This window comes from Apteryx rowi, unplaced genomic scaffold (assembly GCF_003343035.1).
Source record: "Apteryx rowi isolate R43461 unplaced genomic scaffold, aptRow1 scaffold_16, whole genome shotgun sequence".
Lineage (NCBI taxonomy): Eukaryota > Metazoa > Chordata > Aves > Apterygiformes > Apterygidae > Apteryx > Apteryx rowi.
The window spans coordinates 5,847,274-5,861,453 of NW_020447863.1; the positions used below are offsets into that span (position 1 = coordinate 5,847,274).

The following is a 14,180-nucleotide window of genomic DNA, read 5'->3' on the forward strand; positions in this document are numbered from 1 at the left end:
CCCCCCCATATCCCCTTCTACTCCTCCTGCAAAATTGTGCCTACTCTTTGGGCAGGAGCTGCAGCACAGACACCAGTGGGAGGAGAGGGATGTTAATAACCAAGCCCAGTGTTTAAATTAGGGATGGGAGCATCCTCACTGCTCTCACAGAGGCTGCAGACAAACTGGGCTGCCCTATCTGACCTGTCTGTCTTCTCTTGGCATCCAGCAAGCTCCATGCCTTCATCTGGGACTCAGCAGTGCTCGAGTTTGAAGCCTCCCAGAAGTGTGACCTGGTGACGACAGGGGAGCTTTTCTTCCGCTCCGGCTTTGGGATTGGGATGCGCAAAGACAGTCCATGGAAGCAGAACGTCTCCCTGGCCATCCTCAAGTCCGTACATGGCTCTCAGCATGGGGCCTGCTCCCTAAATGCTGCATGTGTTAGCACGCAAGTAGGCTTATGCCAGGCACTGCCATCCCACCCTCCAAATCCTCTGCAGGGATTGGGGCTCCCTGACTCTGGGTGGTTTGAAGGGTATGTGCCTGACTGAGTGGGATGGACACCCTAAGCTTCAGCTCTGGTTCTGGCTCACAGGAGTCTGGGAGCTGATGAGAGGGCCAGAGCAGGGCAGCCATGCGCTGGGGCCAGAGGCAGGAAGCAGGAGCCCTGCTTGGCCACAGGAGCATAGGCAAGGTTGATAGAGAAACCCTGGGAGCATCCAGTATCAGATCCTTGTGAGCAAGGTGCAGGCTGCAGCAGCAGGCAGAGGTGATGTGATTTCCCTGATTCTCCTTGCGGGTTCAGCTTGGCCAATAGCATTGTGCTTCCTTGGCTTAATCTTTCGGGAGCTATTCTTTCAACTCTGGGCATTCCTGATAGGCAGAGACTTCCTCCTGAGACCATGCTAAGGCTCTCATATCAGTACGGACCTGCAGAAATGAGTTCCACAAGTTAATGAGATATCATGGAGAAAAGGGATTTCTTGTGTTAGTTTGGAAATTACACATTTATTGCAGACAGGGAAATGACATGGAGTAAAATGTGTTCATGGAGCAAAAGCCAGCCAGGAACTAGGAAGTGGAGGGGAAGGTGCAAGATTAATTTTACTGAAAGGCAGAAAGCCAACATCCAGGAAGCACCAGGGTCCTGCCCACCATGCAGAGTTGAAATGTCTGCAGAAGTCAGTGGGCATAATGCAGGAAACCCAGGCAGGTCCCAGGTTAACTTAGACAGCCATGGGACCCCACTGGCTGGCCATGCCAAGGGGCTGGGCGGCAGCAAAGTGAGAAGCCTGGAGGGGCACTGGGAGGGTGCCCTTGGCTTTCTTCTGGGAGAGGACAGGGAGGCCCAGGGATACAGACTGCTAAGAAAGACAGTGAGTCATGGGGATGTACAAGGAATATGAGGGAGAAAAGCTCAGGGGGACCCATGGTGGGACATGTGGGACATGTGCCCTGTGCCTACCTCCATTCCTGCTAGCTGTTCAGGCAGAAACAGGAGCTGCCGGGGTACCGTTCATTTCCTTATAAGCTGGTATGACTGGTCAGGTGAGCTGTGCTCTGTGCTGTGCCAATTTCTTTCCATGACACACCAGGGAGTGCAGAGGCTTCACTCTGCCCCTTATCTCTGGGTAAGAGGGACCCTGGGGTCCTGTCACACCATCAAAATCTGCTAGAGAGGGGGACGGGCTGTGGGGGACCCTCTGTGAAGCTAGAGAGAGGGACTAGGGGTATTCACCAGTGACAGGAGCTAAATAGGGAAGGAAATAATAGACTGTGCACACCATTGAAGACCTGAGGAAAGCAGCTTGAAGCATCTCTCCCTCATGCTTCTTCCTATCACAAGGGTACATAAAACAAAGAGAAGAAATGCAATCAGAGCAAATGACCCCCCCCCATGTTTCACACCCTGCCCATGTCAAATTAGCCCAGGTGATTCAGAAAGGAATGGGCATTTCTGTGGCTAACAGGATATGTGGTTAGGGACACCAGGGACGTGGGTAGTCCCTGCCCTTGCTGTATGGAGCAGGGGACTGGCAGGCTTCCCTGTTCCTGCAGGAATTTTGCCCCTGCTCTGTACTCAGACCTCTGTCTAGGGTCTACAGATGGAAATTGGCAATAAGGTGGATTTTAATTTCTTGGGTCTCCCAGCCCCAAAATACCTTGCCCAAACCTGCTGTTCCCCATCATCTGCATTGCTCCATTTGGAAACTCAGCTTACAAATGGCTCTTTTTGGTAGTAGGTGGCCAGTTCTCCAGCTCTCAGAACATGGGGCAGTAGCACCAGGCAGCTGCAGACACCTACTTGCACCCACTGCACTGTGCACGCAGCTCATGGCCACACTGGCTGTGCACAGACAGTGTGAAAATGCGTGTAGGACATGCAGAAATGACCACTGCAGACAGGCCACACACACACATGCTCTCTACATAGATGCCATACATGCACTTGCGTGTGCCCTTAGCCAGGCATGCACACACAAGTGTGCACACACATCAGCCATTCACATGTTTGCAGGCTGCAAACAAATGCAGAGTCTTAGTGTGGAGGGCATGAATGCACAAAAGGCATGAAAGCCAGTCCCTGTGCCCCAGTCATCTGCATACGGTCTCCAGTGACTACTCTGTCCTGTCTCCTTGTGCTTTCAGGTCCCATGAGAACGGCTTCATGGAGGATTTGGACAAGACTTGGGTGAGGTATCAGGAGTGTGATTCCCGTAGCAATGCCCCAGCAACACTCACCTTTGAAAATATGGCAGGTTTGTTCTGCAAACCTCTTTCTTCCTCTTCGCTGGGTAGCCTGCTTTCACTCAAGACATTCTCCTCTCCTGAGCTCTCCTCTCAGGCCAAAGCTCTGCTTCTTCTGGGTCTGTGCTTTCCTAGCGCAGGAAGGCTGTTGTGTTGGGCTCCAATTCCATCTTGTCTGAAACAGTTCCAATTCCACCTTGTCTGAAATGGTTCCAAGAAGCCTCCCCGACCTTCCCTGGGGTGGCTTTCTCATCCATGGGTATGTCCTGCTTTGAACATTGCTCCCCTCCCTCTGCTGTGGCCAAACTGCAGCTGTCATGGTGAAATCGGAGCTTTCGCCAAGGCAGAGAGAAGGGAAGAGCACCTTCTGGGGAAGAGAAAGTGGCCGAGGAGGTGAGCAAGGAACATTCTTCAGGAGGGAGTGGGTGGCAAGGGGCAGCCACCCAGCCTTGAGAAGACTGTCCCAGGCTCTTCCAGGGCAGGGAGCAGAGAGCAGGAAGATGATAATTTATTCAGTGTTTTTTTTTTTTCTTGGCCCCTGTTTGTAAAGACTGTGAGGTCCCCCAGATGGACTTTCCCTTTGCAGCAGTTCAGTGCTGGCAACCCTTTGCCCTACCCACATGTGAATGTAGGATTAAACTTGTCCAGGGGGACCCAGTCCTCATTGGCACCTCAGGGCCAGGGCAGAAGTGCCAAGAGAGGGAGCAGTTTGCTCCATCTCCCCAGGACATTCAGTGCTCCCCACCTCCCCATCCCATGGCTCCCAAAACACCACCCCTGTGGATTCCCAGATGGCCAAGGACAGCACAGCCAGTTCTGTGCACTGGAGTCCTTCCTGATGGGCTAAACAGGAGATCTGGCATTGGGTTTCTGGGACAACACAACAGTCTGGGGGGATGGGGTCTGTTCTGGTGCTGGCTACAGCACCCAGCATCCCAGAGCTCTGTGCCTGCCCCCGAGCGTCGCTTCAGCACCACTGATGCTGGTGGTTGTGCATGACCAAGAGGATCTTGCAAAGACACCCGGCATACCGTCACTTTGCTGCCCATCACCTAGGCAGCTGCAACACCTGCCCTGCTGTGCTGGGTTACCCTCCACAGCTCCTCATGGACTGTGGGGGGATGGTGGGGGGCCAGGGGGACCCTGGGTTGGAAGATGCTCCTCTTGCTCAGTGTGATACAGAGGAAATGAAGTGTCATGGTGCAGTTTCCATTGCCCTCTGTAACTTTCCTGCTTATTTCAGGTGTGTTTATGCTGGTGGCTGGAGGTATTGTTGCCGGGATATTTTTAATATTCATAGAAATAGCTTACAAAAGGCATAAGGACGCGCGGAGGAAGCAGATGCAGCTGGCGTTTGCGGCCGTTAATGTGTGGAGGAAAAACCTGCAGGTAGGACAAACCGTTTTTAGAGCAAATCTCCAACAGGTGCGTTTTCCATTCCTTCACCAAATCAGTGAATGCAGAGCTGTGGATTAGCATGGGGCCCTCTGTCCCCCACCCTGCACTCCAGTAACTCTGGCCAGGTGTTCCTGAGCCACCAGTGAGCTGTAGATGCCCTGCCTTGTCCCTGGGAGTGCTCTTGGCCAACGCCACCTCTCCTGGGAGATGAGTTGTTGGGACAGACACCTGGCCCAAATGCCCAGATTTGTCCTCAGCTGTGCTCATGAGGGGGACCTGGCACCTTGCTCTGCTGAGGGCAGTGTGCTGGAGCCACATCTTTTTCCAGCTGAGCAAGCAGTGCCAGTGCTGCTCCTGCTCCTTTGCAGACACTCTGCACAGAGGTACTACTGTGGCTGCACTTGCCAGCAGAGGATGGGAGGGATAATCTGCTGCCACTGAGCATCCCTTCGCCTGTGGCTCTCACGCTGCTTAGGTGGAGAAATGCTCAAGTGATGGTTTCCAAAATGAGCCAAAGCCTCCCCTTCTCTCCCTGCTCCTCAGGTGTGCAGTAGCTATCTTTATGCCCAGGACAGATTCCCAAAAGAGGCGGTGTGTGCTCTTGTCTTTTGGAGACAAGGATGTCTCCCGGGATGGGAGCCAGCAATGCCAGTGCTTGTCAGCACCAAGATTCAGAGGGGTGCTTCCTTGGGACCATTGCTCTCCCCAGCATTTCCCATCACTAAAATGCCTCCTTGTCATGCAGGCAAGGGAAGCTCAGGAGGGTTGGTGTTGCCTGGCAGTGACACTGAACCATGGTAACGTATTTGAGCCAGACCCAGCCACCAGCCTCACTCTTCCCTTACCCCATTGCTCTTGGGATGAACCCTGGTTGCACCCTGGACCCCAGTTTAGGGCACCAGAAGGCTCTCTCTGAATTGTTGGGGCTGCTTTTCTTCCTTGGGGAAGCAAGCCAGCATTCAGGGAGCAACAGATCCTTTAGACAACTAAAGGAGACTGCCATTCACAGAATGAGTGAATGAAAGAGAGAGAACAATGATTGGGAACCCCAAAAGTGATGTCACCTGAACAAGCGAAATGAAATGGCCCTGTGGGAGCAGCACTGGCTGGGGATTACAGAAGGGCTGCTCAGGTGGAAGTGACCTTCCCGAGAGCAGTGAGGGGAAGCACAAGGCCAGGCTGCTATATCCTGAGAGCTTGCTGGGTTCAGTTCACTAATACAGTATCGGAAAAAGCCTTTTTTTAAATTTTTTTCCTTTGCTTCCAAAAAGCAGCAGCACAGATGGGGTTAAGGCTGCTGGGACAGAGCACACTAGTCACACTGCCATTTTTCACTTGCCAACCTTCTAGAAAATACTGCACTGGGTCATTGGGCAGAGTCTGTGGGACTGTGAGCAAAGCATGCTGCCCTGTGGGGATAAACAGCCTCATGGTAAAGAGCCGTTTGACAATGTAAGACTTTTCCACAGGAGGAAACGTCAGAGCACTAGTATCTGGTACATTGCTAGAAGGTAGGCAAGTGGAAAGATTTATTTGTTAAAACAAACAAACAAAAATAATGGTTTTTGGGATCACAGTTTTGCCATGGCTATTTCCTGAGATGCCATGGAAGAAAAAGACATTTCATTCCATTCATCTTGCTTTCCTTTCCGTTTGTGCATGTCCGCAAAAGAGAGAACTGAGAAGGAGGAGCAAATGTATCCCCGAGCATGCTCTACGCACCAGCGGGATACATTTTGGTTACCCCCGTGCAGTAGCAGAGCCAGACCTGGTCACTCCGTCCCCCGTCGGAAAGGTCACACTCATTGGCACGAAAGCAATTGGGGAGGAATCGTTCTCAGCGCCCGCCGCAGAGTGCGGCCGGTCCCCTCGGCTCGCTGCCCCTGCACCATGGCGGCTGGTGCTCCCAGCCTGCGCTAACCAGGTCCGACTCGCTAACACCAATGGCTACATTTTTCAGTTCTGTTTCTCTTTCAGTTCATTCCGACCCCCTGATGACATCATAGCGCTAACGCTTTGCTTCCTCCCTTTCTTTTCCTTTTTTTATTTTTCTTTTTCTTCCAGTTTCCTTTTTTTTAACCCTTTTACTTTGGGAAAAAAAAAGTTCGGCTTTGCACAAATGCATCATTTAAATTTTTGAATACATTTTTTACAGAATATTCATACAATGACTTCTCTTTCAATGCAGTCCTTTCTCTCTCTTGTGGCACTAGGATTCAGCCTCAGAAAAGTCCCTGAGCAATTTTTTTTAGTGGTAGGTGCAGCATCTCACCTCTTGGTCTAGCTAGCCTAGCGGTGGAAGTGAGGGGCAGGACGCTAGTCAGAGCATCCCCAGGTGCTCCCGAGGAAGCGAGGTCAGCTGTGCAGGCCTGGAAGCAGACACTGAGACCAGGGATATTCCCCAGAGGGGTTTCCAGTGCTCCAGATGCGAGGCTGGCCCCATAGCTGTGGCCGTGTGGCGGCCGTGCTGTAATTGTGGGTCACAGAGGCCCTTGGAGGACTGGGAGTGACAGAACATCTCCAATAGCTTTCTCACCTAAATGAAGGACATGACATGGGGCAGTATTCAAATAGATTTAGAGTTTCCAACAACACACTAGAGATCTAATCACTTATACATATTCATTTTAGGATAGAAAAAGTGGTAGAGCAGAACCTGACCCTAAAAAGAAAGCCACTTTTAGGTCCATCACCTCCACCCTGGCCTCCAGCTTCAAGAGACGTAGGTCCTCCAAGGATACGGTAAGAGGAAGAAGAACAATTCTGCCCTCTATCTTTCTCTCTCTTTCTCTCTTCTGCCATCCCATTGACTGCCACACACCCATCCCGAAGCTGCCAGTGTACATGCATAGCTCATGTTCGTCACCAGTCAGTCAGTGAGTCAGTGAGTCAGTCATCCCGTGTACCTGAAAGGATGCTGGGATCCTGGAGGGCAGGCAGGAGGTGGTTTGGAGTCCTGTGATGAGTTGGGAGATGCAACCGAGTTTTTGTTTTGTTTTGTTTTGTTTTGTTTTTTTTGCCTGGATGATTTCTGATGTTCCTCTCTGTGCTTTGCTCACCTTTCCGGTGCTGACCTTTTGAATCCAATGACATATTTTTTTCTGTTCCTGAGTGTTCCTGTAACTGTTTGTCATTGTATGCCTAAAATGATCACCCCGATTTAATTTGGGCACTGTGTCACCTCACTGAGAGCCATGCGTGTCACATTCTTTACATGTGATTTTTGTTTGTGATTATTAGCATTCGGGACATAGTCCTCAGCACACAAATGACAGCTGTCTCTGGTTATCGTCAGCAGTATTTCAGCTCTAGAAGAGAGACACAAATGCTTAAAAGAGGAAGTTTTAAAGACCCAACCTGGCTCAAACTGTGCACTTTCCACCTTGGAGTAAAACTGCTCTCATGTAACCAGAGAAAATTTACAAATTGTTACCTCTAAAGCCAGCTGTTTCCAAATGTGCGAACGTGTCTGCTCTTGCTAGAGCTTGAGACACACTTCAGCGTCAGGTTGGGCTGTTGGTCTGTCAGACTAAGCCGGTGTCCCTCTGCATGTTGCCGTCTGTTGTATGACACTGCACTGTGGCTACTCTGTTGTCTCGTGTGGAAGCGGGAGGTGCGTTTTGCTGCCAGATCTCCCGGTTAACGGGCTGCCAAAATCGCTTCCCTGGGTGACCGGCGGGTTTCTGCCCAGGGCTGCTCAGAGCAGGCTCCCCGCCAGGCTACGAGAGGCGTGATGCATGGCGGGGCCGGGGGGACGGAGGTGGCACCGGCGCGAGGAGATGTGGCCCCTGGCAGCAGGGCGGCTCATCCCCGGCTGCAGGCACGGGGGCACCTCGGGGAGCAGCATGTGATGCTCCAGGGGCTCTCTGGGCCATGGCTCTGTATGCAAAATGGAGGTGACTCCGTTTTAGACCAATGCAGGCTCAATCCCAAGAGGCTCCCAGGAGCACCCCTGGGACACCAGCCTGGGAGCCAAGGCCAGCTGAGCCCTCAGCTGGGCTGGGCTGCCACGAGCTCACACAAAGTGCTCCTCTCGTCCTGTACCCTCAGGGCCAGCAGACTTCAGAGGGTGGCCCCATGCTCTTGCCAGCCATGCCCCATAGCCAGTGGGGAAGATGGGCATCCCTGTTATCACCTGTGCTGTGCCCATGCTGCACCTTGTGCTGGGCCTTGGGTCCCACCTCTCCCCACTGCCACAGGGACCAAAACCCAGAGTAGCTCTGCAGGAAGATTGCAGGTTGTGTCTTGATAGCCTGAGCCCAGACTGGGAGAGAGGAAAAAGAGGGATGGGGTGGGTGGTGCAGTGAGGAGAAGCTGGGAAGTGAAAAGAGAGAGGAGGAAGAAGAACAGGCAGGATGAAGAGAAAAAGGGGAGAAAACAACAGAAAGAGTTGGTGGGGGGCCCTCAGCGCAACTAGGGTAGACCCCACATTTTGTGGTGTTGTGTTTGATTCACTCTAAGATTTAGAAAACCAATGGATCCAGGCCTGGGAGAGCAAGAGCATCATGGCAAAGTGAGGGAGATCAGTGCGCACTGCAGGCACAGGAGCCGGTGACAGGACTGGGGGAGACGGGGCTGGTGGAGTCCATGCCCTCAGTATGGCAGTGCCTTTTCCAAGATGCTGGGAGCTGAGGTTACGGACACTGTACGCACCCCTGTTAACAGGGATACACCTGCCCAGTCTGCCCCAGGAACCACTGCCTGGGGCAGCTGGCATGTGGCACCCTCAATTCCTCCTTCATTGCAGCCTTGCAGCAATATGAAGCATCCTGAGCCAAACCCCTCTTGGTGGTGTGGCTGCCCATGTCCCCACAACCACCCCAGAGTGCTCTCTGCCTCAGGGTAGGAGCATCCCCTATGCCCTGAGGTGTCCAGGTCCAAAGGTCTTCTGCTCCAAAGGCTCCACAGGCAAGAGGCAGAGCTGTGCTCTCCCCTTTTCTCATCTGGTGGGGACCAGCGCTCACCACCTGTGGGGCAGTGGGCCACAGGGAAGCCAGCAAAACCAGCCTTGCTTGTGCTTTGGGCTGTGGCCGTGCTCTTCTTGGCACACTTTGCAGGCAAGCCATGGAGGGAGATAGCCCCACTCATTCCAGAGGATGGCCCTCGCTCTGGTGACAGCTGCTTCTCTGGTGCAATCCCTTTATAGGTTATGGTGCCCCACGCCCTGGGTGCCTGTCGCAGTTGTCTGCTTGCAGTAGGGAAACATGGCCGGGGCCCCAGGATATGCATCCTCTAAAGGGATCAGGCTAGTTGGGCCAAGAACAGGCTAGTAGGGTCAAGATCAGGCCGGAGCCTTGTGGTGGAGTGAGCTTTGTTGTGATCTTGGGCTGGCCTGCTGGTTGCTCTGTGGGATGAGCAATCAGTGGGAGGGTGTTGTCCCCATCTAATGTCACAGCCTGTCATTTGGTGCCCTCAGCTTCGATGCAGCAGCCCTGGCTCAGAGACCTCAATGCCCTCCTGCTGTGGAAGGCCCCATGAGTACGTAGCATGCTGGGACACGTTGCCTGGGGTCCTTGTAAAGACAAGAAAGCAGTGAGGTGCTCTGTTTTATGATGCTTGGCAGAGCCATAGGCCCAAGCCAGGTCTCAGATGGGCAAGGCTTGAGAGCCTATGGGGCTGGAAGGCCAGACTGACCCCAGCTCCATGGGCTCTCCTGTCTAGCAAGCGAAAGATGCAAACCTGGTGGCCTTGCTTCTTTCCTTTTCGTTGTCTGGAGTTTTAAAAATGGATTCTACTCTGCAGCCCTGCAGAATGGTCCCTCAGGAGTGCCAGAGAGACAGGCTGGCACCATGGAGCCAAGACAGCCCTGGGAAGCTACCATCCCACTCTGAACGTCCTAGCGCCCACCATCACCCGAGCTGCACAGCCTCTCCGCGGCACATCATCCCCACCGCCCCAGGAGGAGATGCATGTGTTCCCCATAGGCAGCTCCTGCAACTCGAATAGCACTCGCAGAGCTGATGTACTGCCATCCATCGCAACCACCCACGATACTGCAACCCCACAGAAGCCATGTGAGATGCATAAACCACACAGACACCTTCTGAGCCGGCACATTTTGTACAGACACGTAACGAGATGCACAGATCCCTTAGCCCCCACTGCAGATGTTGTCAGCCCCCGCAGAGTCAAATTGCCAGCCCGTGGGTCCCCAAACACAGCATGACACATGTTCCACATCACCACCAAGCAAAGGCCCAGTGCTGTGAGGCAATGATCGCTCTATAATTGTTGGGATATTGCCAAAGCTGGTCAAAAAATCAAGGGGGTTCATGGAAAAGGTCACCTTTTCAATGAAAAATCAGCCATTCCAAAACCAAATACTTTTTTGCTGAAAAAAAAGTCTAGTTTTTGGCCCCAAACAACTAAAAATAGGCCAAAGACATCTAATTTTTTTAAAAGGAAAGTCGGCATTTTCTACAACAAGATTGCATTTAGCTGGAATCATAATTTTTAATTGAAAAAAAAAAACAATTTTTTTCCAGAAAACTTTCCACCAGACAGGGACTACCACATAAGCCCAGATTAGGTTGAAGTCATTTTTAAAGACATATTAAGTTATTGTCTATATTTTCTTCCTGGTGTCATTTAAAGTTTTTGGTGCCTTCACTTCACTTCCATACCTTAACATGTTTGAGTCTCTTCTATGGTTAATATTGATTAATTTCTTGGTTTTATAATGTTTGGTTTGGGGATAATTGCACCATCCCTGTAACATAATTTACCCTAAATTACTGATATGTGCTTTTGCCATTAGTTCTACTTTAACATAGTTTTGATATGACAACTTTCTTGTTTTTTTTTTTTTTAATATTAAAAATTGCATGCATGAACTCTACACAAAAAGTAAATGAGAATGTTACCCTGTGATAACTCTGTGATTGGAGGAGATATGCTTTCAAATCAAAAGTCATGTTCTTGTATTTTAATTTTTTCTGGCCAAATTCCCCAGTACATTTGGTTGTTTTAGAGTCCCCCTTTGAGCTGTGCAAAGAGGCCAGAATGCCCCAGCCTGTCCTGCTAGATCTCCAGCTTCCCATCGCAGCAGCCACACATACACGTTTATTGAGGCACGCACACACACACACACACACACACACACACACACGCAATTTTCTACCTGTTGCTTCAGGTCAGTAGTGCAGGGTTTTTAACAAAGGATCTTATTTTTTGCCCATTATCTTTTGTATCTTAAGTTCTTCCTTCAGCAAAGGCTGAAATCTTCTCCACCAGTGAGTCACCCAGCCTCTCCCTTTTCTAAACCATCTCTTCTCCTCTGTGGGAGCAAGGCCCTAGAGAGGTGGCTGCTGCCTCATCCCACGAGCTCACAGCTCATAGCTATTTTATTACGGCAGTCAGAAGCTGAGACTTTTGCAAAGAGGGGGCAGCTGCACCCATTTTGGGAGAGGGTCATTTTTTGGCGGACCTACAAAATGTCACAAAAAGCTGCCCAGGGCAACAGAGTAACTTGGGGTTCACCTCGGCCATTTTCTGTGCAAACAGGCAATGGTGAAGGTGTTACCATTTCAAACAGCAAAGCCACAAAGGCAACAACAAGGAATTTCTTAGAGGCTCCAGTTTAATATTAATTTATTTTCTGAATGAATGGGTGGATGCACTGATCCCATGAGATATTCCCTCAGTGTTAGCAATTGGCAGCATGCCCTTGGCACACGTACCAGAGGGATGGGACCACACTGTCTCTGGCCCCTACCCCAGCAGCCCCCCACTGAGGCGCCATGGTCCTTGTGAGGCACAAAACACTCTGGGCAGAGCAGAGAAACTCTGAGGAGCCCACACAGTACTCTGGGGGACACCAGATTTCCCTGAGTCAGGAGCTGGGGTGTATAGCCATGCAGGGTAGCCACAGTGCCAGAGCCACCAACAGCACTATGGGGGCCACAGTCGCCACCAGCCAATGCAAGACATGGGTAAAGTCCTGTCAGCAAAGAGCCCCTCCAAGAACATAGCAAAATGGCAACCCTCCTAGGTAGCATGGTGCAAGGCCAAGCAAATGTCACCACAGAGGGTCTGCGCAGCAGTACAGAAGAGGCCCTCTCAGGCCCTGGCATCATTTTAGGCCCCCTGGAAAGTAGTGCATGATGCTCCATGCCACCTGGTCTTGGAGCAGGGCTGGGCAGGCCCAGCTCAGCAAGTAAGATTTAGGAGAATGCAAATGGAAAAGGAGGGAAATATGGTAGAAAGAAAGGAGGAAGGAAGAAAATAGCTGCCCAGCTTTAAATCCCTGGCTGTGGAGGGAGAACTTTTTTTTTTTTGCCAGTTGAAGGGGGTTTCTGCTCTCCCTACTTTACTTGCTGGTGGGGCTGTGGTTGGGGAGGTCTCTCCAAAGGAGTGTTTGCCAAGGCCCCCTCCGTAAGGAGAGCAGAAACAAAAATCCAGGCCATATCTCAACACAGAACTAGGATGAATTTTCACATTGCCACATGAATCTCCAGTTTACTGCAAAAAAACCCACACTGCACGTTTCCTCACCTGCATGAAGGGAAAGTCAAAGTGGAGTCATTCAAGCAAGGAGGTGAAATACCCTGGCCTCAAAGCAGAGCTAGATCTGGCACCAGTCAGATGTTGAAACCCAGCCTGACCCTCCAAACACAAGTTCAGCTGGGGGCTGGGCTGATGAGTCACAGACTTTGTCTTGTAGCTCTCCCAGAGCATAGACAGGCTCGCTCAGCAGGCGACATGGCTGCCACGTTCTGCAGAAGCTGTGCTGTGCTCCTGCGCATCCTCCTCCCCGTCCAGGTGTAGAGTGCTTGGAGAGTGTCTGCAATGACCTCTGCACAAGCTTGGATTGCATTGGGAAGGGGACCTCAGCCAGCAGCAGGTTTTGGGCCGTTGCGTGACCCCTGAGTGATATCCTGTAGGGACACACGGGATGTAAATAGACATAGGAACAAGTGCCAGAACTGCCTAACACTTTTTTCTTCTTGTCTGTGTATTTGTGTGTTGCAGCAATATCATCCCACCGACATCACCGGCCAGCTCAACCTCTCCGACCCCTCAGTCAGCACTGTGGTGTGACGTTCTTCCTGGGGCCATCAGTCCTAGCCCAACACAGTAGGAAGGCACAGCCAGGATTGCCTTTCCAAGGGACACTGATGGGTTCTTCTGGGTGATATGGGAGGAAAGCATCCTTCATCCATACACGGTGACTTCATTGTATATCTCCCTCCCTTCCTAGGCCTGCTGACATATTCATGCCCCAGGGTGCACCGCAGAACCAGGACACAGTTTGGATTTCGCTGTACAGAGATAATTGCTTCCAACCTGTGCTGTTGTTAACCAGTATTGCCACTGACTAGCTATGTGCAAGGGGAATGGACTTTGAAAGGCACATGGTGCCTGCTCTCACACATTAGCACAGAAGAGATGGTGCTAGACTGCTTACACGTGCTTCACTTTGCAGGTTTTGTGCTTCTCAGCATAGGCACAGACCGTCAGACCTGCGCTCCACATTTCACACCACCCTTGGGGGCCCCCATGTGATGTGTTCATGGCCCCAAGCAGCTGGAGCAGTCCACACAGTGTGACAGGCCAGGCACATGTTCCTGCTGTGCTGAGTGATCCACTGTGTCTGCAACAGGGAATGGAAAACGTGTGTTCTGTTCATCGTCAGCAGATAAACTCCTGTTCCTCCCTTCCACCAGCCTGTGCAAAAAGCCCATGGCTATGATTTGTCTCCTGTATGTGGTCTGTTTGAGGCAGGAGTGCTCCTAGTCCTGCAGCCCTCATTGGCTCCCCCCACAGCCGTGTGCCTGTGCTAAAACATGGTACTCTGGAGCTCCTAATGTGCTGTCAGCCAAGGTCCTGGCTCCCCACATCTGCTGCTCACAAGACATACCCACAGTCTGGCCATGCCCAGCACGTAGCCCGCACACCATGGCTCTCATGGCCAGGAGCATTTCCATGGAGAATGGCTCTGGGTGGTTGCATCGACCTTAAGCAAAGCTCCATACTTGCCAGCACCAGGAATGCAAGGAGAGATGCTGCTGCCTGAACTTTGCTGGGTGCTTGCTGAGTGCCATGACATCTGCACA

General features: G+C 51.7%; 1 protein-coding gene across 6 annotated transcripts in view; it reads left to right on the top strand.

Annotated features, from left to right (window-relative positions):
• GRIN1 (glutamate ionotropic receptor NMDA type subunit 1) overlaps positions 1-13,461 on the top strand; it is a 40,320-nt gene extending 26,859 nt beyond the window's left edge. For 2 of the 6 annotated variants that reach the window (XM_026059681.1, XM_026059680.1), the window contains 5 exons: positions 209-370; positions 2,629-2,738; positions 3,971-4,116; positions 6,757-6,867; positions 9,868-10,931. In XM_026059681.1, the coding sequence (XP_025915466.1) occupies positions 209-370; positions 2,629-2,738; positions 3,971-4,116; positions 6,757-6,867; positions 9,868-10,071 (733 nt within the window). In that variant the 3' untranslated portion in view covers positions 10,072-10,931. Of the gene's footprint in view, positions 1-208; positions 371-2,628; positions 2,739-3,970; positions 4,117-6,756; positions 6,868-9,867; positions 10,932-13,095 lie in introns of those variants that run through there. The other 4 variants (XM_026059684.1, XM_026059686.1, XM_026059682.1 and 1 more) reach the window with 3 other exon arrangements.
• The last annotated feature ends 719 nt before the right edge of the window (positions 13,462-14,180 follow it).